This window comes from Neoarius graeffei, chromosome 15 (assembly GCF_027579695.1).
Source record: "Neoarius graeffei isolate fNeoGra1 chromosome 15, fNeoGra1.pri, whole genome shotgun sequence".
Taxonomy (NCBI): domain Eukaryota; kingdom Metazoa; phylum Chordata; class Actinopteri; order Siluriformes; family Ariidae; genus Neoarius; species Neoarius graeffei.
Window position 1 is genome coordinate 15,338,963 of NC_083583.1, and position 24,452 is coordinate 15,363,414.

General features: G+C 41.4%; 1 protein-coding gene across 5 annotated transcripts in view; it reads left to right on the plus strand.

Annotated features, from left to right (window-relative positions):
- gramd2aa (GRAM domain containing 2Aa) overlaps window positions 1-24,452 on the plus strand; it is a 90,009-nt gene that overhangs the window by 35,098 nt on the left and 30,459 nt on the right. For 4 of the 5 annotated variants that reach the window (XM_060940901.1, XM_060940898.1, XM_060940900.1 and 1 more), the window contains exons 3-4: window positions 22,579-22,636; window positions 24,052-24,248. In XM_060940901.1, the coding sequence (XP_060796884.1) occupies window positions 22,579-22,636; window positions 24,052-24,248 (255 nt within the window). The remainder of the gene's footprint in view (window positions 1-22,578; window positions 22,637-24,051; window positions 24,249-24,452) is intronic. The other variant, XM_060940902.1, reaches the window with a different exon arrangement.

The window sequence follows — 24,452 nt, forward strand, 5'->3', positions numbered from 1 at the left end:
GTTTGTCCAAGGCATTGTGGGATACAAATTTGAAACAGGAAAGAAAAACGGAGGACGCGAGCGTGCGAATGAAACGTAAAAGACCGACTACAGTAACGGAAAGCAAGAAGAAAAGACGTTATGTGGCGAAGGAAAAGAAACGCAGGACCAAACTAATAAATATCGGCGATCAGCGAGCACCTCGGTGCCATCAGCTGTTCATTTAGTGACAGAATGATGTAACTGTCAGTGCACGGTCAAAGGTAAACCTGCGCATGCGCACACGGACTTCCTCTGTCTGCTTGACTGCGTGAAGCGAGCGATTTCATGCACATTATTTGCTCGGGAATCCCCTCAACTTCCCAGCCACAGAATGGCCTGATATTTTGTGAGATATTACAGAAATAAACATGTATCACAATGACCAAATTTTAGAGGGAACTAAATTTCACTGATTTTATGAAATCGAAAGGCCGTGTAGCTTTAAAAATAGACGTCCCACAATCCTATGACCAATCAGAGATGTTGCTGTAACCCCAGAAATGGAGTTTTACGGTGACCATCCATTGTTTTCAGCTGTAGATACAGTTTCACTAGAAGAACAATGGCCCAATTTATACTCTTACAAACAATGTTCCTCTAGAGTTCTTGAGATACTTAAAGACTCTAGCTTTCTAAATGGGTTCTACATAGCACCTTTTCTGAAAGGAAAACCAGTAAATAATGAGCATCAGGTGAAAGTCAAGATGATCCAGCAGTGACCCAGTATTCTGGTGGTGTGGGGTGGAACTGTCAGGTGAGTCTCGAATGGGTCACCCTTAAAGAATGTATGTTGAGGCTAACAACAGAAGGGTTTCCTTTCAGTAAAGGTTCTAAGTAAAACCCACTTTCGAAAAGTTTTAACCATATGTAGGTGTAACCATCCAAAGAACCCTTGAGGAGCAATTTTTTTTCGAAGATTATAAACGAGGCCCGTGTTCTTCTTGTGAAAATGCACCTATAGTTGAAAAAATGGGTGACCAACTTCATTTCCATGGTTATGGTGACATCTCTGATTGATGGGTCATGTAGTAGGACCGTGGGTAGTGTAGTATTTCATCAGGACTTTAGGCAACTAAGCCTAATTTTACAAAATAAAAAACAAGCTTGCTTGACTTTTGGTTTCTTCAGGTGAGTGTACTATTGATTAGCAATCTTGTAGATCTGGTGCTGACTGATAAATCAATCTTGGAATTTTTTTTTTTTACATCTTGTACTCGAATTAGCTAATTTGAGTATAAACTAAGGCCCTGTCCACACGGCAATGGATTCAGGTGAATCCGATACAATTGTTTATCGTTTCGGCCTAGCGTCCACACGGCACCGGCGTTTTGAGTGCCCCAAAACGCAATCTTTTGAGAACGGGTTCCAGAGTGGAAAGATCTGGCAACGTTGCCGTTGCGAAGTCGTCTGGATGAGTAGAACGGATTTGTTTATGATGACGTCACAACCACATGACTGTGAGTGCTTCACGACAGGTAGAAGTGTAACGAACTCGATGCGAGTTGTCAACAAATCCTATAACTTGGTTCATGAAACGCGCTTACAAAATATTTTCACTGTGAATATTTATTATGTAATGGTGCAAAGTGAGAGAGAGAGAGAGAGAGAGAGAAAGAGAGAGAATAGCTCTTAGGGCAGAGTCAATCCCGCCAGCAAAAATAGGGAAAAAAAGGAGCGATCTCACCTCTTCAGATGTTGGTTTAAGTCCTACAATACATTCCTCAAAAAGGGCGTAGAAGAACAAATTAATCCATCAACGTGTAGCATTCAATTTATTCCGGACCATTAAAGACGACGACGCCTTCTGCATAGAATCATACGTCATCCTCGCCGCCATATTGGATGGGTCAAAGCGGAGAATAAAGATGCCTCATTCATGTGCTGCGTTTAACTGTACCAACAGGTTTACCGTCCAAACGAGATCACATGGGATTACCTTTCACAGGTGAGACTGGAAAAATACTTTTCATTGTATTTGGTCATTATAATGTAATTTTACGAACAGATTTTTCTGACTTTGTGGCTAATATGAAGTCTCGCGCATAATAGTTTATGCGCATGCGTCCTTACTTCTTCTATTGTTCTGGTGTCTCCGAAGGGACCGTCTTACAGCGCCCCTAGAGGTGTGGCATGTGTATTGCATCGTTTTCAGCAAGCGTTGCGTTGCCATATGGACCTGATATTTTACTGATCGTTGCCCATTTGGATGCGATATTTTTTTAAATAACATCTCGTTGCCGTTGTCGTGTGGATGTAGCGGTCGAGTTTTCGGCTCAACAGTGGCATCCTAAGATTTGACCCAACAACCTTCCGGTCATTAGCTGAGCTTTAACTGCCCTCATTAGTTACCAGCATGCCCTCTTGTGAGGAAACGTATGCTTTCAGATGCCATTCATTAAACGTTCATTAGTTGCATGCACACTCGCCCAATCTGTCTGTCTAATAAAAACTCACACATCAGACTGGTTCTTGAATCCATCACCACATCTCCCCTACTGTCAGCACTCTATTACATAAAATAACCCCCGTGGCTGTCAGTGGAAAGCTGTATTCGATTGCTGAAAAAGGATGACTAATGGAGCAAGACCTTGCCAGCTGCACTTGCTTCCTGTCAGCTAAAGTACGGTCATATAGAGAGGAAGGTGACAGACAGTGGAGCTCTCCTTCAGGCAATAGACAAGCTGCTGATCTGTTGGCTCGCCGCCAACGCCTCCTGTCCTCTTAGTCATCTCTGATGGTCTTTCTGAGTCCGTTCAAGGACTCACTGACTGATGACGTCTAGAAGAAATCCAATACTGTTAAGGATCCGAGAGAGAGAGAGAGAGAGAGAGAGAGCGGCTCTAGGTCTGTGCTTTCTACAGGATCAAACGGGCACGAATAACTTTCATAACAATTTTAAGGGCTGCAATGTAAAGGCTTTTACAAGGATAGATAAATATATGAAGTCAAATAGATAAATATATGATGTAAATGTAAACGTAATGTATGTGAACTAATATAACACGATTGAAGTGAAGACTGGGTTTATGTCAACAAAATTAAATGCCTAAAAGTACATAAAAAAATAACAGGTTGCACTTTATTTTAAATTACATATACAACAGCTGCAAGTTATATCTGATGCATACTCTGCATATTTGCCTTTTGAAGTTACTTATCTACAACCCCGATTCCAAAAAAGTTGGGACAAAGTACAAATTGTAAATAAAAACGGAATGCAATGATGTGGAAGTTTCAAAATTCCATATTTTATTCAGAATAGAGCATAGATGACATATCAAATGTTTAAACTGAGAAAATGTATCATTTAAAGAGAAAAATTAGGTGATTTTAAATTGCATGACAACACCACATCTCAAAAAAGTTGGGACAAGGCCATGTTTACCACTGTGAGACATCCCCTTTTCTCTTTACAACAGTCTGTAAACGTCTGGGGACTGAGGAGACAAGTTGCTCAAGTTTAGGGATAGGAATGTTAACCCATTCTTGTCTAATGTAGGATTCTAGTTGCTCAACTGTCTTAGGTCTTTTTTTGTCATATCTTCCGTTTTATGATGCGCCAAATGTTTTCTATGGGTGAAAGATCTGGACTGCAGGCTGGCCAGTTCAGTACCTGGACCCTTCTTCTACACAGCCATGATGCTGTAATTGATGCAGTATGTGGTTTGGCATTGTCATGTTGGAAAATGCAAGGTCTTCCCTGAAAGAGACGTCGTCTGGACGGGAGCATATGTTGCTCTAGAACCTGGATATACCTTTCAGCATTGATGGTGTCTTTCCAGATGTGTAAGCTGCCCATGCCACACGCACTAACGCAACTCCATACCATCAGAGATGCAGGCTTCTGAACTGAGTGCTGATAACAACTTGGGTCGTCCTTCTCCTCTTTAGTCCGAATGACACGGCGTCCCTGATTTCCATAAAGAACTTCAAATTTTGATTCGTCTGACCACAGAACAGTTTTCCACTTTGCCACAGTCCATTTTAAATGAGCCTTGGCCCAGAGAAGACATCTGCGCTTCTGGATCATGTTTAGATACGGCTTCTTCTTTGAACTATAGAGTTTTAGCTGGCAACGGCGGATGGCACGGTGAATTGTGTTCACAGATAATGTTCTCTGGAAATATTTCTGAGCCCATTTTGTGATTTCCAATACAGAAGCATGCCTGTATGTGATGCATGTATGTCTAAGGGCCCGAAGATCACGGGCACCCAGTATGGTTTTCCGGCCTTGACCCTTACGCACTGAGATTCTTCCAGATTCTCTGAATCTTTTGATGATATTATGCACTGTAGATGATGATATGTTCAAACTCTTTGCAATTTTACATTGTCGAACTTCTTTCTGATATTGCTCCACTATTTGTTGGTGCAGAATTAGGGGGATTGGTGATCCTCTTCCCATCTTTACTTCTGAGAGCCGCTGCCACTCCAAGATGCTCTTTTTATACCCAGTCATGTTAATGACCTATTGCCAATTGACCTAATGAGTTGCAATTTGGTCCTCCAGCTGTTCCTTTTTTGTACCTTTAACTTTTCCAGCCTCTTATTGCCCCTGTCCCAACTTTTTTGAGATGTGTTGCTGTCATGAAATTTCAAATGAGGCAATATTTGGCATGAAATTTCAAAATGTCTCACTTTTGACATTTGATATGTTGTCTATGTTCTATTGTGAATACAATATCAGTTTTTGAGATTTGTAAATTATTGCATTCCGTTTTTGTTTACAATTTGTACTTTGTCCCAACTTTTTTGGAATCGGGGTTGTAAAAATAAATAGTATTGAATAGCTGGTGATGTCGTCTTTATGAGAATATTTGAATTAATATTTATGCACCTGAACTAAACTACTTCAGTTTGTAAAAATAGAATGTCATGTTACACGGTGGGGGTGGCACGGTGGTGTAGTGGTTATCGCTGTCGCCTCACAGCAGGAAGGTCCAGGTTCGAGCCCCGTGGCTGGCGAGGGCCTTTCTGTGTGGAGTTTGTATGTTCTCCCCATGTCCGCGTGGGTTTCCTCCGGGTGCTCCGGTTTCCCCCACAGTCCAAAGACATGCAGGTTAGGTTAACTGGTGACTCTAAATTGACCGTAGGTGTGAATGTGAGTGTGAATGGTTGTCTGTGTCTATGTGTCCGCCCTGTGATGACCTGGCGACTTGTCCAGGGTGTACCCCGCCTTTCGCCCGTAGTCAGCTGGGATAGGCTCCAGCTTGCCTGCGACCCTGTAGGACAGGATAAAGCAGCTGGAGATAATGAGATGAGACGTTACACGGTGGCGCAAAGATTATGAAGTTTATCTTTGAGTGGTGAGTATATTTCACAAGTGAGCGATGCAAACAAGTGACATATTTTTCAATACGAGAAAATAAACTTCATATCTTCGAGCCACCTTGTATAATGTTCTTTATGTTATATGGACACATCCACAAAAAAATGGCAAGTTAATCAAAAGAATTTTAATTTTGAACCGGTTCGCCATTTTGAAAATGTGCGTCTAGTCCGTGGGAAAACACTGGGTGTGACGTCATCGGAGTGAAATATCAGAAATTATTACACATACAGGACACTTCTTCGATGGAATAAAAACATGTTCTATTCCCTTCTAGCGGGTTTCTTTCATTTGGTTTGATACCATGCCATATTGTTAGCAAGCGACTGTGACAATTTGTAAACTTGCATGGCTGCCAGGTTTGCTTCGTTAAATATGGAAGATTTTGAGAGAATTTTGAAAGAGAAAGATGTGTTGAACACCTGAAAGGAATGTGTATGTATATATCTGTCTCTCTGGCTGGTACTCATGTTGAGTATGACTTGACCGGCAAGCCCTTTCATGTGAAAAGAAACCAATTCGATGGAGACAAGCCCTGCTGCAGTATTGCCAGAGGAGCTCATTTGGAGGTGATGTTGGCTTGATGGCTCTGATAGCCCTCTGTTGTGTTCGGCGCTGTGCCTCCTCTTGCATTCAGCTCTCTACAGGCTTGCTTGAGTTCTTGACAAGCTGGCACCAGGTTGTTTGGTCATGTGCAGCATCCTCCCACGTATCCAGTTGGATACCGCTGGCATTCAGGTGGCATTTAAGGCAGTCTTTGGAGTGCAGCTTAGGGCGTCCTCTAGGGCGTTTCCCTTTGCAAAACTTGGCAAAGAGTACAGCCTTTGGGAGTCAGGAGTCTTCTATTCTGATAACATGGCCAGCCCATCTCAGTTGCTTCTCAGTGAGGAGGGCCTCCATGCCGGGCATGTTCACACGTCTTCGTACCTCCACGTTGGAAACCCTGTCACTCCACTTGAGCCTCATGAGACGTCTGAGGTGAGACATTTGCACCTGCTGAAGACGGCAAATGTGGCATTGGTATGAGGTGCATGTCTCAGCTGAGTAAAGTAGACTGGAGATGACTATGGCACGGTAGACCTTGCACTTTGTGTTGAGCTGGATTTCAGGCCTGTTCCATACTTGTGAATGCGAGTTGTAGTTTAGGTTTGGAGCTGCACTCACAGCATTGGAGACCCACTGGTTGTGGGGTACCAGCCAGGTTGTTGATGGATGAGCCTTTTGTAGCCCACATTTTCTCAGGGCGTCCTCTATTAGAGGCAGGTGGGACATCCCTAAATAGGGTCACCTGGTCATCCAGGAAGGACCTTGCAATACTGTTACCCACAGTTCCACACAACCATCACTCCTGGACCGCACAAATGCAAGTCCTTGGTACCAGCTTCCAGCTCCTGAGGCCTGCTGGCACCACAAGGGGACTTGTTGCTTTGCGGCTGGGGGGGTTGCCAGTTAGGCTTGCGCAGAGATTTTAAGTGTGAGGAGCATTGCACAGGTACTCTTCCCATTCTCTGGGTCACTATCTGATATGTCCAGGGGCAGGAAAGTTCCAGACAGCTGATTCAGAGGAATGACTGCCCCGCAGTGTCTGACGCATTCCAGCTAGATGTGTATACAAAGATGTTGTAGGTGCCCAGAAGGAAATCCACCACCTGCTGCCATGGCTTCACTATTTGACCCAAAGCTGGAAACAGTAACCCTGGAACAGGGAGGCTGATGGGTGCTACACCTTGCCCAAGGGTGACCCAGCACGGCAGTGGCTAAGAGGTAGTGACATTCTCCTCAGTGCAATCAGCTCTCCCAAGTAGATGCCCCACTGCTGGATGTAGTTTAAGGTCATACCTAGGACCAATGTGTATGTATAATAATAATAATAATAATATTATATTGGCTGGCTTTTTTTCATGGTATATCAGATGCATTCCGTTCAGCTACTCATCTTTGACTCGTTCAGTTTCATGCTAGCTGAATGGAATATATCTGATATACCATTCAACACCAGCCAATATTATTTAAATATGTCACTCAGATCCACGATGTATTTCAAAAATGCGAGTTTTTCAATACGAGAAGATAAACTTCATATTTTCAAGCCAATGTGTGCCTTCATCCCAGTCTCAAACCTCTGGCTGACTCAAACAGGTTTTCCTCCAGAATTGCCCTGTATTTAGTGCCATCCATCTTTCCTTCAGTCCTGACCAACTTTCCTGTCCCTGCAGATGAAAAACATCCCCACAGCATGATGCTGCCACCACCATGCTTCATTGCAGGGATGGTTTTCTCAGGGTGTTGGGTTTGTGCACCACATGGCATTTCCCATGATGGCCAAAATAGACCAAAAAGAAGCTTCACCCCAGGAAAGCAGCAGGCCCGGACAAGGTGTGTCCCCGACTACTGAAGACTTGTGCTGTTGAACTGGGTGAACTACTCCAACGCATCTTCAACCTTAGCCTGCAGCTGGAGAGAGTGCCCACCCTCTGGAAGATATCATGTATCATTCCAGTTCCCAAAAAGAATCGGCCCAGTGAGCTGAACGACTTCCGACCAGTGGCACTCACTTCACATCTGATGAAGACGTTGGAGCAGCTCTTCCTCAGCCTCCTCAGACCCCAGGTACAACATGCTCGGGACTGTCTGCAGTTTGCGTACCAGGCAGGTGTCTGTGTAGAAGACGCCATCCTCTACCTGCTACACCGAGCCCACTCGCATCTGGATAAGGGAAATGACACAGTGAAGATCCTCTTCTTGGACTTCTCAAGTGCCTTCAACACCATCCAGCCCCTATTGCTTCAGGACAAACTGAACAGGATGCAAGTGGACCCCTGCCTGGTCACCTGGATCTCCAGCTACCTCATTGACTGGCCGCAGTACGTCAGGCTGAAGGACATCACGTCTGACACTGTGATTAGCAGCACCGGAGCACCCCAGGGCACGGTGCTGGCCCCTCTTCTCTTCACCGTGTACACCGCAGACTTCTGCTACAACTCGGAGCTGTGTCACATTCAGAAGTTTGCCGATGACACAGCCATCGTTGGGTGTATTAGTGATGACAGAGAGGAGGTGTATAGGAGCCTGGTGAGGGACTTTGCTGTGTGGTGCAACAGGAACCATCTGCAGCTCAACACCTCGAAGACCAAGGAGCTGGTCATTGACTTTGGGAGGTCCAGACCAAGGTCACGACCGGTTCTGATCGAGGGAGTCGAGGTGGAGGCTGTGGATTCCTACAAGTACCTCGGGCTGTGGCTGGACAGCAAGCTGGACTGGACTTGCAACACCAAACACTTATACAGGAAGGGACAGAGCAGGCTATACTTCCTTAGGAGGCTGTGGTCCTTTAACATCTGCAGGAAACTCCTGTAGATGTTCTATCAGTCTGTGGTCGCCAGTGTCCTGTTTTACACCGTGGTGTGCTGGGGGGGCAGCACATCCAAGAAGGACACATCCAGGCTGGACAAACTGATCAGGCAGGCCGGCTCTGTGGTCGGCATAAAGCTGGACTCTCTGGTGATGGTGGCAGAGCAGAGATCTATGGAGAAACTATTGAACATCATGAATGATGCCAGTCACCCTCTGCACACCGTCATCAGCAATCAGAGGAGCCTGTTCAGTGACAGAATGCTCCTTCCCAAGTGCAGGACGAACAGACTCAAAAACTCCTTTGTCCCTCACGCCATCAGACTGTACAACTCCTCTCTGGGGGGGAGGAGGGGTAACAGGAGGACAGAGGACGGGAAGGAGCAGTAGCCTAGCCTGACAATGTGCAATATAAAGTGCAATATCTCTCCTGCTGCCACCCCCCTTCTCTTTCCCCCCTCCTCCCTTCCTTTCTTCCCCATATCTTATTCTTTTTATATTTGTATATGTAAATACTTAATTTATTTTAATTTATCTAGAAGTTTTCTCTATTTCTTTTCTCTGTTTATCTGTAATGATGCTGCTGGAATCTTAGTTTTCCTGATGGAACCCTCCCAAAGGGATCAGTAAAGTTTTATCTAATCTAATCTCTAATCTAAAAAGTTACATTTTTGTCTCATCTGACCAAAGAATCTTCTTCCATGTGTTTGGGGAGTCTGCCACATGCTGTTGGGCAAACTCCAAACATGCTTTCTTTAAGCAATGGCTTTTTTTTCTGGCCACTCTTCCATAAAGTCCCACTCTGTGGAGTGTATAGCTTAAAGTGGTCCTATGGACAGATACTCCCATCTCCACTGTGGATCTTTGCAGCTCCCTCAGCATTGCATCTCTAATTAATGCCCTCCTTGCCCGGTCTGAGAGTTTTGGTGGGCGGCCTTCTCTTGTCAGGTTTGTAGTGGTGCCATATTCTTTCCATTTTGCTATAATGGATTTAATGGCGCTCCCTGGGATATTCAAAGTGTGGGATATTTTTTATGACCCAACCCTGATCTATACTTCTCCACAACTTTGTCTCTGACCTGTTTGGAGGCTCCTTGGTTTTCATGTTGCAGAGTCAGGATCCTTCCAGAACAGGTTGATTTATAGAGACATCATGTGACACTTTGATTGCACACAGGTGGATCTTCATCAACTAATTATGTGACTTATGAAGTGAACTGGTTGGACCAGCTCTTACAGTTAGGTCCATATATATTTGGACACTGACACAAATTTTGTTTTTTTACCTGTTTACTGAAACATATTCAAGTTATAGTTATATAATGGACATAAAGTCCAGACTTTCAGCTTTCATTTGAGGGTATCCACATTAAAATTGGATGAAGGGTTTAGGAGTTTCAGCTCCTTAACATGTGCCACCCTGTTTTTAAAGGGACCAAAAGTAATTGGACAATTGACTCAAAGGCTGTTTCATGGGCAGGTGTGGGCAATTCCTTTATGTCATTCTCAATTAAGCAGATAAAAGGCCTAGAGTTGATTTGAGGTGTGCATTTGGAAGATTTTGCTGTGAAGAAAACATGCGGTCAAAGGAGCTCTCCATGCAGGTGAAACAAGCCATCCTTAAGCTGCGAAAACAGAAAAAACCCATCCGAGAAATTGCTACAATATTAGGAGTGGCAAAATCTACAGTTTGGTACATCCTGAGAAAGAAAGAAAGAAAGAAAGCACTGGTGAACTCATCAATGCAAAAAGACCTGGACGCCCACAGAAGACAACAGTGGTGGATGATCGCAGAATAATTTCCATGGTGAAGAGAAACCCCTTCACAACAGCCAATCAAGTGAACAACACTCTCCAGGAAGTAGGCGTATCAATATCCAAATCTACCATAAAGAGAAGACTGCATGAAAGTAAATACAGAGGGTTCACTGGACGGTGCAAGCCACTCATCAGGCTCAAGAATAAAAAGGCTAGATTGGACTTTGCTTAAAAAGCATCTAAAAAGCCAGCACAGTTCTGGAAGAAGATTCTTTGGACAGATGAAACCAAGATCAACCTCTACCAGAATGATGGCAAGAAAAAAGTATGGTGAAGGCGTGGTACAGCTCATGATCCAAAGCATACCACATCATCTGTAAAACACGGCGGAGGCAGTGTGATGGCTTGGGCATGCATGGCTGCCAGTGGCACTGGGTCACTAGTGTTTATTGATGATGTGACACAGGACAGAAGCAGCCGGATGAATTCTGAGGTATTCAGAGACGTAGTGTGTGCTCAAATCCAGCTAAATGCAGCCAAACTGATTGGTCGGCGTTTCATAATACAGATGGACAATGGCCCAAAACATAAAGCCAAAGCAACCCAGGAGTTTATTAAAGCAAAGAAGTGGAATATTCTTGAATGGCCAAGTCAGTCACCTGATCTCAACCCAACTGAGCATGCATTTCACTTGTTAAAGACTAAACTTCAGACAGAAAGGCCCACAAACAAACAGCAACTGAAAACCGCTGCAGTAAAGGCCTGGCAGAGCATTAAAAAGGAGGAAACCCAGCGTCTGGTGATGTCCATGAGTTCAAGACTTCAGGCAGTCATTGCCAACAAAGGGTTTTCAACCAAGTATTAGAAATGAACATTTTATTTACAATTATTTAATTTGTCCAATTACTTTTGAGCCCCTGAAATGAAGGGATTGTGTTTAAAAAATGCTTTTAGTTCCTCACATTTTTATGCAATCATTTTGTTCAACCCACTGAATTAAAGCTGAAAGTCTGAACTTCAACTGCGTCTGAATTGTTTTGTTCAAAATTCATTGTGGTAATGTACAGAACCAAAATTAGAAAAATGTTGTCTCTGTCCGAATATTTATGGACCTAACTGTATTTAGGGGTTTCATACGAAAGGGGGTGAATACTTATACAGACTCCAGATTTCTGTTTTTTTTTTCATCTTAATTATTGTTTGTCTCACAATAAAAAAAAAATGTGCACCTTTAAAGTTGTAGGTATATCGTGTAAATCAAATGGTGCTAACCCTCCAAAAATCCATTTTAATTCCAGCTTGTAATGCAACAAAACAGGACAAACACCAAGGGGGATGAATACTTTTGCAAGGCACTGTATATAAGCTACTGACACCATAACACTGTTGAATGCTCGATTCTGGTTGTTAAATATAGTTTCTATTATAACAACTTTCACAGTTAAACAGCGGACATGCGGCTGATGCTTCACAGAAACGGGAGTAAATGTCATGAAATAAGCTTTCTGTGAGGAGATGTTTATCTTGCGTTGTTGGAGTGAGTCTCCAGTGTCAGCACTTTGCATCAGTCAGAGGTGAAGCTGTCACTTTATCTACTTTTCCAACACATTTGTTTTTGTCTTATTAAAATCAAGTGCAGAAAAGAAGAGAGGCTTTTAAGGGAACTGATATAACATTAATGGTATTGCGATGACATTTTGTGGATATTGAACATGTATATGTTACTATAAATGGATAAAAAGTAAGATGTGTCGGTCTTTAATTACATTTAACAGTATTGTCTAACTCCACTCCATGTTATCGTTGATGATTTTCCTGATTATTTTCTAATTTAAGTTCCTTTCTTATTTTATTGTGTACATTACTAACATGGCCTGTGTTTTTACTTTTTATTTTATTTTATTACTATTTTTTATACTTTTATTGCACTCTTTTTTTTTTTTAACTGTCTATTCCTATACTCTTTCTATCTGTGAGCTGCTGGAACACGTAAATTTTCCTACCGAGGGGTGAATAAAGTTTCTTATCTTATATGCCTTGTTTTATTTGCTATTTATACACACGTAATAAAATGTCAGAATTGTGTAATCATTCAAATTGTCCTTGAATTTAAATGGTTTATGGTAAATCTCTATGTTAGCAGCAGGTATTGTGAGATGCAGTACCAGTCAAAAGTTTGAACACCTTCTAATTCAATGGTTTCAGTTTATTTTTATGAATTAAAGGGCACTTCAAATCTTAAAGTAATGATGGATGTTGTTTCTCTTTACGTAGTTAAGCATTTCTTCACATAATATGGATTACTACAGTTGTAGAATAGGGCTATTTTATTATTTGTTTTATTATTTACTATTTACTGTTTGATCACGAACACATTAAGAAGGCAAGAAACTCGTCCACTAATTACCTTTTGATGAGGCACATCTGTTAATTGAAAATCATTCCAGGTGACTACCTCATGAAGCTGGTTAAGATAATGCGAATAGTGTATGAAGCGTCATCAAGGTAAACAGTAGATACTTTGAAGAATCTAAAATATAAAACATATTGTTTAGCACATAATTCTATCTATGTTCCAGATGTTATTTCATATGTTTGATGTCTTCAGTATTGTTCTACGATGTAGAAATTACAAAATACAGAAAAACCTATGAAGTAAGGGTGTACAAACTTTTGACTGGCACTATGTATCTGTTGCAGGTAAAATCCGTTCTCAGGTAAGGGTTAGGTTTTGTTAGGGTATGGGGTAGCGTAGTGGTGAACACTGTGGACTACAGATCTGAAGGGTGTGAGTTCAAATCCTGGTGAGTACAATAAGAATTCATTGTGATTTCTTGAGTGTTTGTATAGACTAGAGGTAGTTGAGAAGGTACACTATCAAGGGAAGAGAGTTCAGGTGATGAGGACCAGGGGGTAGAAAGAGGATCGAGAGTGTGTGAGAGAAGATGACAATCTCCATTTTCTGCTTTTTAAAAATTTATTTATTTTTCCATTATTTCAATCGCCCCCCCCAAAAAAAAAAAAAAACACGCCCCTATTTTTTTTATGACACCCCATTAAAAAAAAAATCCCTTTTCAGACAGTTGAACCAAGGTTGAATACAGATTTTACCTAGGTAAAATATGGTTCACCAATTCTACCTAGGCTGAATACAGGTTTAACCTAAGACCGGATTGAACCTGCAACATATCCACATTCATGACTACCAATATGTTTTGTCATTTCCTTATCAATCTACCAAGTGTGCAGTGCATTACTTCTAAGAATAACATATTTACTTTTTAAGGTCTAATAATGATTCAGTTGTAGCACCAAATACAGTGTACAAACATGTATAACAAATATTTTGAACAGCCAGCATTATTTTTGCAGACGTTTTCTTGCCATGGCGCCTCTCTCAAACCCAAGCTCACTTTCCATCAGGATGATAAACACTTCTTAAGTAACATATGTACAATTGTGTAAAGAATCAGATCACAGGATAGTTAACAGAACAGTGTGTAAGGTGAAGTGATGGATAGTTGTGTGAAAGTGGCTGGAGTTACCAGTTTAAGAAGAAGAAGCCTTTATTTGTCACATGTTCAGTCAAGCACAGTGAAATTCATCCTCTGCATTTAAACCATCTGAAGCAGTGAACACACACACCCACCCAGAGCAGTGGGCAGCCACACTACAGCCCCTGGGGAGCAGTTAGGGGTTAGGTACCTTGCTCGAGGGCACCTCAGCCCAAGGCCATCCCATGTTAACCTAACTGCATGTCTTTGAACTGTGGGGGGAAACCAGAGCACCCAAAGGAAACCCATGCAGACACGGGGAGAACATGCAAACAGAAAGGCCCCTGCCAGCCACTGGACTCGAACCCAGAACCTTCTTGCTGTAAGGTGACAGTGCGAACAACTACACCACCATGCCGTCCTAATCAGATCTAACGATCAGGAAGTTATAGCACTGTGCCACCCTAATCAGATCTTACGATCAGGAAATTATTGCACTGAGTGAAGAGCTGAGTTTTGATGGAGGAGATGACTTGCAAGTGCTACGTATCGCTGCATATTAAATACAAAAATAGTTATCATATTGTAAAATGTTTGGTTCACTGTTTTAACTTTTGCGCTTTAATCCTTACAATCACCAGATCTCTTGGGCTAAGTTTACTTTTACATTATAGTCACAATAGGCAATTACCCACATGACTTTACCCACATTTCCAATTTGTGGCATGTATTCTGTAGGGAAGCCATGGCCTAATGGTTAAAGAAGTGGCTTTGGGACACAAAGGTCATTGGTTCAATTCCCTGGTTGAGCAGCAATGGCTGAAGTGCCCTCAAGCAAGTGTCTGCTAAATGCATGTAATGTTATTTATTTTTATTTCTGCATTTATGTTCCTATTTTTATTCATTTTCCTTTCTTTTTATTTTTATTCTTTTATTTTTATTGTTATTTCTGCATTTTTCTTGTTTTATTTTTATTTCTATTCATTTTCTTATTCTTCAATCAAGAAATAGAAAAAATATATTAATAAAACAAATTTAAATCATAAAGAGCAAAATAAAATAAGAGTAAAACTGAAAGATGAAGTAAAAATATAAATAATGTAATGTAATTTCTCTTTAAAGGCAACATATTATGAAAAACTCACTTTTTCAGTGATTGTGCATATACATCTGGGCATCTGGAGTGCCTCCTAACCTACAGTCTCTGAAATAAGACACCGTCAGTTTCTATTTCAGAAATCATGAGCTTCAGCAAGTTGTCCATATTGCTGGGTTTCAGTCACGTGGCTTTTCTTAGCGGTTTTACCGGAAATAGTTGTTGGTCTAAACAGCTGCTATAGTGCAAACAACTAGTGATAACTTATTAGAGTATGCTTGTAATCTAGAATCACTTTAGATGTACAGTGGTGCTTGAAAGTTTGTGAACCATTTAGAATTTTCTATATTTCTGCATAAATATGACCTAAAACATCAGATTTTCACACAAGTCCTAAAAGTAGATAAAGAGAACCCAGTTAAACAAATGAGACAAAAATATTATACTTGGTCATTTATTTATTGAGAAAAATGATCCAATATTACATATCTGTGAGTGGCAAAAGTATGTGAACCTTTGCTTTCAGTATCTGGTGTGACCCCCTTGTGCAGCAATAACTGCAACTAAGTGTTTCTGGTAACTGTTGATCAGTCCTGCACACCGGCTTGGAGGGATTTTAGCCCGTTCCTCCGTACAGAACAGCTTCAACTCTGGGATGTTGGTGGGTTTCCTCATGTGAACTGCTCACTTCAGGTCCTTCCACAACGTTTCGATTGGATTAAGGTCAGGACTTTGAGTTGGCCATTCCAAAACATTAACTTTATTCTTCTTTAACCATTCTTTGGTAGAACAACTTGTGTGCTTAGGGTCGTTGTCTTGCTGCATGACCCACCTTCTCTTGAGATTCAGTTCATGGACAGATGCCCTGACATTCTCCTTTAGAATTCGCTGGTATAATTCAGAATTCATTGTTCCATCAATGATGGCAAGCCGTCCTGGCCCAGATGCAGCAAAACAGGCCCAAACCATGATACTACCACCACCATGTTTCACAGATGGGATAAGTTTCTTATGCTGGAATGCAATGTTTTCCTTTCTCCAAACATAACGCTTCTCATTTAAACCATAAAGTTCTACTTTGGTCTCATCCGTCCACAAAACATTTTTCCAATAGCCTCCTGACTTGTCCACGTGATCTTTAGCAAACTGCAGATGAGCAGCAATGTTCTTTTGAGGAGCAGTGGCTTTCTCCTTGCAACCCTGCCATGCAAACCATTGTTGTTCAGTGTTCTCCTGATGGTGGACTCATGAACATTAACATTAGCCAATGTGAGAGAGGCCTTCAGTTGCTTAGAAGTTACCCTGGGGTCCTTTGTGACCTCGCCGACTATTACACGCCTTGGTCTTGGAGTGATCTTTGTTGATGATCATTAGCTATTGAACATTTTATTGAGTATTGAGGGATGATCATTAGCTATTGAACATTTTATTGAGTATCTTACAGTTGAAGAGAGTATCTTTATTATCAGATTTAGAAGAAGCCAGAATATGTGAATCTGTGACTGTGATAGCTTTGGCTTTTAGGGCTTCTTTTCTTTGCAGTAACTTTCCAAGCAGAGAGGTGTGGGGGTAGGGAGGTACAGGAGCCAGGGCCAGAGTCTTTGTCTTTGACAAATGGACTATTGACAGTGGCAGGGAGGAGGGAGGATTACAGGTGAATTACACCTACCTCATCAATATTCATTTGAAAGGGCAACTGGCTTTGGAGAAAACATAGGTAGTCTGAAGTTTCTACAATTAGTATTGAAACTATATAACGTTTCTGAATGCCGTTCTTACTTTTATGTAGCCAACACCTATGTTTACAAGGTTCAGACTTCAAAAGTCTTGTGCAGATATATTTATAGTGTGTTTTTTTACAAGGTTTGAAGACTCTGAAAATAGTTTTGTAAGGTTGTGTTTGCACTTAATTTAAATAAAAACAATTTTAATTACATTCACTTTACTCTCATATTATTATTGCTGAGGGTGTCCAGAATATAACCATGTGTGTCACTTTTACATAGATGTTTTAGTTAGATGAAATACTTAAAAATGTCAAGGTTTATCAGACTGCCACAGAGTGTCTGACAGGCCCAGGACCTCAGAGTGTTAAAGACCTGGATCTTAGTTAAACAAGACGGAGAAGTGATCACGGCGCATTGTAACTGTATGGCTGGGGAAGAATTTTGTCGCGACCTTCATGCATATGGACTTTGTGAGGAGGAAACAAAGGAACAGCTGGGGACTTTAGCGCTTCGTGACTAAAAAAAAAGTAGCGTAAAATAACAGCACATAGCAAGAAAAGTACAGGTAGTCGTCGACTTACGACTGCGTTTGGTTACGACTGACTGGTCGTAAACCGATCTGGTCGTAAGTTGGCCTGTGTTAAATGAACGTCAGTATATTGTGATGTGTAATGATATTGTAATCATCTTAAAGTCTTATTTTATCAACATTTTCTTATTTCATTACCTTGGCTCATTATTTGGTTTAAGTCAAACACTGCATACTACACTGTGTACAGTACAATTCATTTAATATGTGCAAAACAAAAAATACAAAATACAGGTGTGAAAAATAGAAAACATTTTAGTTTGAAACATACCAAAATACAAATGTAAAACATAGCAAAATACAAAACTTAGTGACCGCTGGCATCACTGGTGCTTGGCTGTGGGTCATCTACATCATCATCAGCTGTTGCAGCGCTCAGGCTGGCGGGAGGATTTGCTCTTTTCATAAACATGGTAAGCCTCGTCTGAATTGTTTGTTTCTTTTTCTCCTCATAAATTTCATGATGTGGACGAAGCACGTCATGTACCATCTGTTCAATCCTTGCAAATCGTTCTATGTTTGGGTCCATTGCTTCAAACGGACACGGGAGAAGTTTACTGTACCGGGATACTGCTCACACTGAGCAGCGTGCGTGGCGAGAGACTGGATGCTGGGCGATGCCGAGAGCTGGGGCGGAAACTGTCGTACGCTCAGCTGGGAAACACTCGCCAGTCGTAAGCAGACGGTCGTAAAGTCGATCGGTCGTAAGTTGCATAGGTCGTAAGTCGACGACTACCTGTACTTGGAAAACACTAAGGACATAGCTGAGAGGGAAATACAAACCTTTCACCAAGTGATCACTGCAAACTCGAGTATGCTTCGACTCGGCTACCTTCGGTTTCAGTCAGAGGTTCAAAAGCCACCTTTCTCGACGTCTTTTTGTGAAATCCTGTGTTCGTTCACCCTTTTTTATTAGTTCACGGGGAACCCTGAAGAAACTTTTATCAGTTTCATGGTTTGATTGATTCGAACAACCTAAAACAACGCAAGTATAAGGCGTTTTTCATGCCAGCAATGCACCTTCTTCGTACAAACGCTTTGTCAACTGAGCTTTGGTAGACCACCAGCTAAAGTTTTGAATAACTAATGAGGCGGATGTGACATCACGTGAAATCCAGTAATTCGGCTCCTCTTACTATGTCACAAGTGGAGCTCATTAGAATAGTCCCATCCCCTCATCTGAGTATCTCCACTCATGGTTTGTGAATGAAAATTCATGAGGAAAGTGCTCCCTAATTGTCTAGAAGAAGAGGTGGGTCAGGTGAGCATTGGCTCATTATCATTTAGGCCCTCTCCACACGGCAACAGATTCAGGTGAATCTGATAAAATTGTTTATCGTTTCGGCCTGGCATCCACACGGCACCGGCGTTTTGGGTGCCCCAAAACGAAATCTTTTGATAACGGGTTCCAGAGTGGAAAAATCTGGCAACGGCCCCATTGCGAAGTCGTCTGGATGAGTAGAACGGATTTGTTTACGATGATGTCACAACCACATGACTGTCAGTGCTTCACGCCGGGTAGAAGTGTAACGAATTCGATGTGAGTTGTCAACAAATCCTATAACTTGGTTCATGAAACGTGCTTACAAAATATTTTCACTGTGAATATTTATTGTGTAATGGTGCAGAAAGAGAGAGAGAGAGAGTGAGAGAATAGCCCTTAGGGCAGAGTCTTTAGTCCAAAGACTGCGGAAGTACTGAGTATAACCAAACCGCGCACCGCCCGTGCGCTTTCCAAAAACAAAAACAATCCCGCCAGCAAAAATAGGAAAAAAAAAAGGAGCGATCTCACCTCTTCAGATGTTGGTTTAAGTGCGGCAGTACATTCCTCAAAAAGGGCGTAGAAGAACAAAGTAATCCATCAACGTGTAGCATTCAATTTATTCCGCACCATTAAAGAATTCTGGAGGATATCAGAATGTTGGCGTACCGGCTTCCATCTACCCCCATTCATTCCTCTTTCCGCGTCTTTCGTTTTACGCTACTGATTAATAATCAAAACTTTGTGGCTGATGCTACAGAAGAAGGGGTTTATGCGCATGCGTCTACTTCTATTGTTCTGGTGTCTCCGATGGGACCGTCTTACAGCGCACATAGAGGTGTGGCATGTGTCTTGCATCGTTTTCAGCAAGCGTTGCGTTGCCATATGAACCTGATATTTTACTGATCCGTTGCCCATGTGGACGCGATATTTTAAAAAAAAAAATCTCGTTGCCGTTGTCGTGTGGATGTAGCCTTAAAGGAACAGGCCGTTCCTCAAATCGGCCGTTTTGAACAGGGCTGTTTAGACAGGGTTTGAAGGGAGCTGTGGTGTTTTATACTTGTGGCATTTTGATCAAACCATGTCACAGATATTTCATTAAGATTTCAAGGAACTGTGTCCACTTGTGGAAAAGGGGTGTAATATGTCACCTTTAACATTTTCCTAGCAATTGTGTTCACCTCACAGGCAGCAGAAGGCTCTAAAAATTACAAACTGCCCCTTTAATATCGTTCAGCAGATCTTGTATGATTACCGGACCTCACAATGACTGGACTTCTAATTCTGTATCTTTTAGAATTAATTCTAAAGTCCTTCTACTTGTCTGTAAAGTTCTAAATGGCTTAGCACCCTCTTACCTCACTCACCCTGTGTCCAAAATCACTCACTATATAGTGAGTTCACCATTTTGTAGTGCTTTCCAAATGTATCGTGTATTATTTACACCCTATGGTGCACTCAAAGTATCCCACAATGCATCATGAAAAGTAGTGTACAACCAATGGTCACTAACCAAGCAATAAATCCAAAATGGAAAAAGACAGATAAAATACAAGAATAAAAGTTACAGTTCAGAGCGAGGAATTAATCACAAACCGCAAATTTGATTTAATAAAAGGCAGCAGCAAAGAAGAAAGTATTCAGCCTTGATTTAAAAGAACTGAAAGATGCAGCAGACACAAAGTACTTTGTATTTATTAATGTGGGAAATACACTCAGTATAATATGTATTTCTCACAAAAATAGATGCGTGTATTTATTAGTTTGAAAACCCACCAGCTGACTGATCTGGCACGTTTTAATTGTGCAACAGTAATGACGTAAATAACGGCTCGGCGGAGTAGTGTCCGAAAGCGGGGTTGTTGTTTTTTTCGTTTTACCAATGAGCTCATTATATAGTCCTCTATATAGAATTCCCTATACAGTGAGTCGTGAATGAGTGAGTGATTTCGGACACAGCCCCAGTCTTTGTTATTTTATGTCCCAACACGAACCCTTCGGTCCTCCATAGCTGGTTTACTAAATGTTCCAATAATCCCCCGAAACAAAATCGCAGAAGCAGCCTTTGTCCACTATGCATCCAAATTGTGGAATACTTTCCCAAAAAGTGTCAGGAAGGCAGACTCCGTAAATATCTTTAAATGTCAGCTAAACCCATTCCTTTTTAATTTAGCATACAGCTAATTGTTTCTATACCATTTAATCTTATTTTTATTTTTTCACTGTAATAATTACTTTTTTCTTTCCTTCCATTTTTAACCCCTACTGGGCAAAAGGCCCAAAGGGGGATTATGTCATGGCGATTTCCATCCGTCTGTCTGTCCGTCCTGGGAAGGGTGCTCACCTTCTGAAATCAACTCCTCTCACAATTTTTGGAGGATTTTCACGAAACTTGGCAGGATTCTTTGTTATATGTTGGTAATACGCAAATTGTAATTTCGTTCAATTCAGTCACATTTTACTAGAGTTACAGCCCTTGATTAACAAAATTATACTTTGACAATTTCATGAGAGTGTTTTCCTTCTGAAATCAACTCCTCTCACAATTTTTGGAGGATTTTCACGAAACTTGGCAGGATTCTTTGTTATATGTTGGTAATACGCAAATTGTAATTTCGTTCAATTCAGTCACATTTTACTAGAGTTACAGCCCTTGATTAACAAAATTATACTTTGACAATTTCATGAGAGTGTTTTCCTTCTGAAATCAACTCCTCTCACAATTTTTGGAGGATTTTCACGAAACTTGGCAGGATTCTTTGTTATATGTTGGTAATACGCAAATTGTAATTTTGTTCAATTCAGTCACATTTTACTAGAGTTACAGCCCTTGATTAACAAAATTATACTTTGACAATTTCATGAGAGTGTTTTCCTTCTGAAATCAACTCCTCTCACAATTTTTGGAGGATTTTCACCAAACTTGGCAAGAGGCCTTGTTATATGTCGGTAGTACACGTATTATAATTTTGTTCAGTTCGGTTGCATTTTACCAGAGTCATGGCCCTTGATTAACAACCTTGTACTTTCTCAATTTCGTGAAGGTGTGCTCGCCTTCCGACATCAACTCCTCTCACAATTTTTGAATGAATTTCTCAAAGCTCGGCAAAAGGCCTTGTTATATGACAGTAATACGCATATTGCGATTTAATTTCGTTTGTGAAAATTTTCCCAGAGTTTTGACCCTTGATTAAATAACTTGTACTTTGACAATTTCATGAGGGTGTACGTTCTTCTGAAATCAACTCCTCTCACAATTTGTGGAGGAATTTCACAAAACTTGGCAAAAGGCTTTGTTATATCACAGTTATACGCAGATTGAAATTTCGTTTAATTTGGGCAAATTTTACCAGAGTTATGCCCTTGATTATTAACAAACTTGTACTTTGGCAATTTCATCAAGGTGTGCTTGCTTTCTGAAATCAATTTCCCTCACAATTTTTATTATTCCCTGCTGGCCGAAAGGCCCAAAGGAGGATTTTGTCGTGGCGATGTCCGTCTGTCCGTCCCAGGAAGGGTGCTCACCTTCTGAAATCAACTCCTCTCACAGTTTTTGGAGGAATTTCACAAAACTTGACAGGATTCTTTGTTATATGTCGGTAATACACATATTGCAATTTCGTTCAATTTAGTCGCATTTTACCAGACTTATGGTCGAGTTGCCAGCGGGCGATATTTTGCTCTCAGAGTGCTTGTGTCAGTGTTGTCTTTTAAAGATTTTATCATTCTGTCCACTTTATATTTGTTGTCTCGTCTTTTAATGTAAAGCACTTTGAGCTGCAGTCTCTGTATGAAAAGTGTTATACTGTATAAATAAAATGTATTATTATTATTATTCCAATCTAGTCACTTTGTCTTACTACAGTTGGACATTTTACTGAGCCGGGAGACCCAACATGTTTATAACACCTCATATTCTTGAACCTTCTCGAACTCTCTCCTCTTATATCAGGGTGCATGTGTTTGATGAGCTGCCCTGTGAGGACGTCAAGAAGTGCACCAGAGGCTCAGTGAGTATAATAATTAGGCTTTCCTACTCTATGAATCAGAATAAGACAATGCTTAGTGGTGAGTAATAATCTTTTATAGGCTAAAAAAAAATACAATTATGTCAGGAATAATTGCACCCCTTCTGACCAATCAGATTCGAGCATTCAGGTGCACTATGGTATAAAAATAAATAAATAACTACCACAGTATGCAATTAAATAGACTCCAAAGAGCCGTCGCTGGCCCTGTTTTTGCATCCCTCGTTCTTGTAGCTACACCATCCCTATTAGTCTCACTGCAGTTCCTGAATAATTCATAGTAGTTGCTGAGTTCTGTGTTTTAAGATTAAATCACTGAATAAACTCTGCATATGTGATTAAGATAAGTTTAGGAAAGTTCACTGATGTCAGGAGTTTGGGTGAAGAAAGCACAAGAAAGTATCTCTTCTATAGTCGTACATTTCATGATGGTGGGAGGACAGTGTTCTGACCTTTACCTCTTTCTTATATTCTATATCACTTTAATGGAACTGGGTAAACGAACTGGACGACCTTTGATCATGGAGTTGAAGGGGTTAAACGAAGGGATAGATTAACGTTCATTTCAACCCTTCTTAGAGTAAATGGTGTGCTCAAAAAAAAAAAAATAATAATCCACTCTTGGACAGTCGTGTAATGTTCAGCAGTGTTCATGAAGGAAGTAATGAAGCAGTAGGTCAAGGCCAAAGGGGCTTAGAAATCACATGACCTCCAGTCAGAAGTGTGATGCGTGTGTTGACCTTAATCCTTAACTAGCACTCATAAAGCTGTGACGTGAATAAAGTGTGGTTAAACATTAACTCGAATATTAACACACACAGCACATCTGGAGAAACACTGGGGTGTGTGTTTGTGTGAGGCAGGAAGCACCAGTGTGGTAAAGAGTTCACATGCTAGTGCAAGACTGCAAGCTTTTTCCACTGATGTGCAGCAGAGAGAGAGAGAGAGAGAGTGTGTTAGAGACTGAGGTGAGAGGAAAGGGGGAGGGAGATAAAGAAAGAGAGCACGAGAAAGAGAGAGGTCGCAAGAAAGAGAAATAGAGAGAGAGAGAGAGAGAGAGAGAGAGTTAGTAAGAAAGACAGAAAAAGGGGCAGACAAGGAGAGAGAGGAAAAATATAAAGAGAGGCGAAAAAGACAGAGCGAGAGACATGAAAAGAGAAAGGAGGACTTAGTGAGGAAAAGAGAGAGAGAGAGAGAGAGAGAGAGAGAGAATCGGTAAAGTGCATGTGAAACCAGAGTAAGTGGAGGCAGGATCAGTTCACAGGAACAGATACGGATCTCAGGAAGCCTGGAAGAGAAGAGATACTTGTGACACACATACTCTCTCTCTTTCTCTCTCTCTCTCTCTCTCTCTCTGAGCCGGTGAGACACTGTGTGTGTGTGTGTGTCGGTGTCAGTGTCAGTGTTGTCAGCATGCTGAATTTGGTGCAGAGCTCCCGGCCGCTGAGAGAGAAAAGTAAGCTGCAGGGAAACTGTGTGCACGAGCTCATCTCTCTCCCTCCATCCTCGGCCTCGTCCCACACCGTCAGCAAGTACAACTCACAGTACCATAAACTCTTCCACAACGTCCCCAAGGAGGAGAACCTCATGAAGGGTGAGTCTGAGTATGTGTGTGTGTGTGTGTGTGTGTGTGTGTGTGTGTGCGTGCATGCATGTATATTCAGATCCCTAAACCCTCCTTAACCAGGAGTATTTCATCATTTCATATATTATTATTTATCCTGAGAAACCTGACTCTTTATCTTCGCTCCTCTTCATGCCTTCCTCTGGGTCAGTGTGAGTGAGTGCGAAAGTTTGA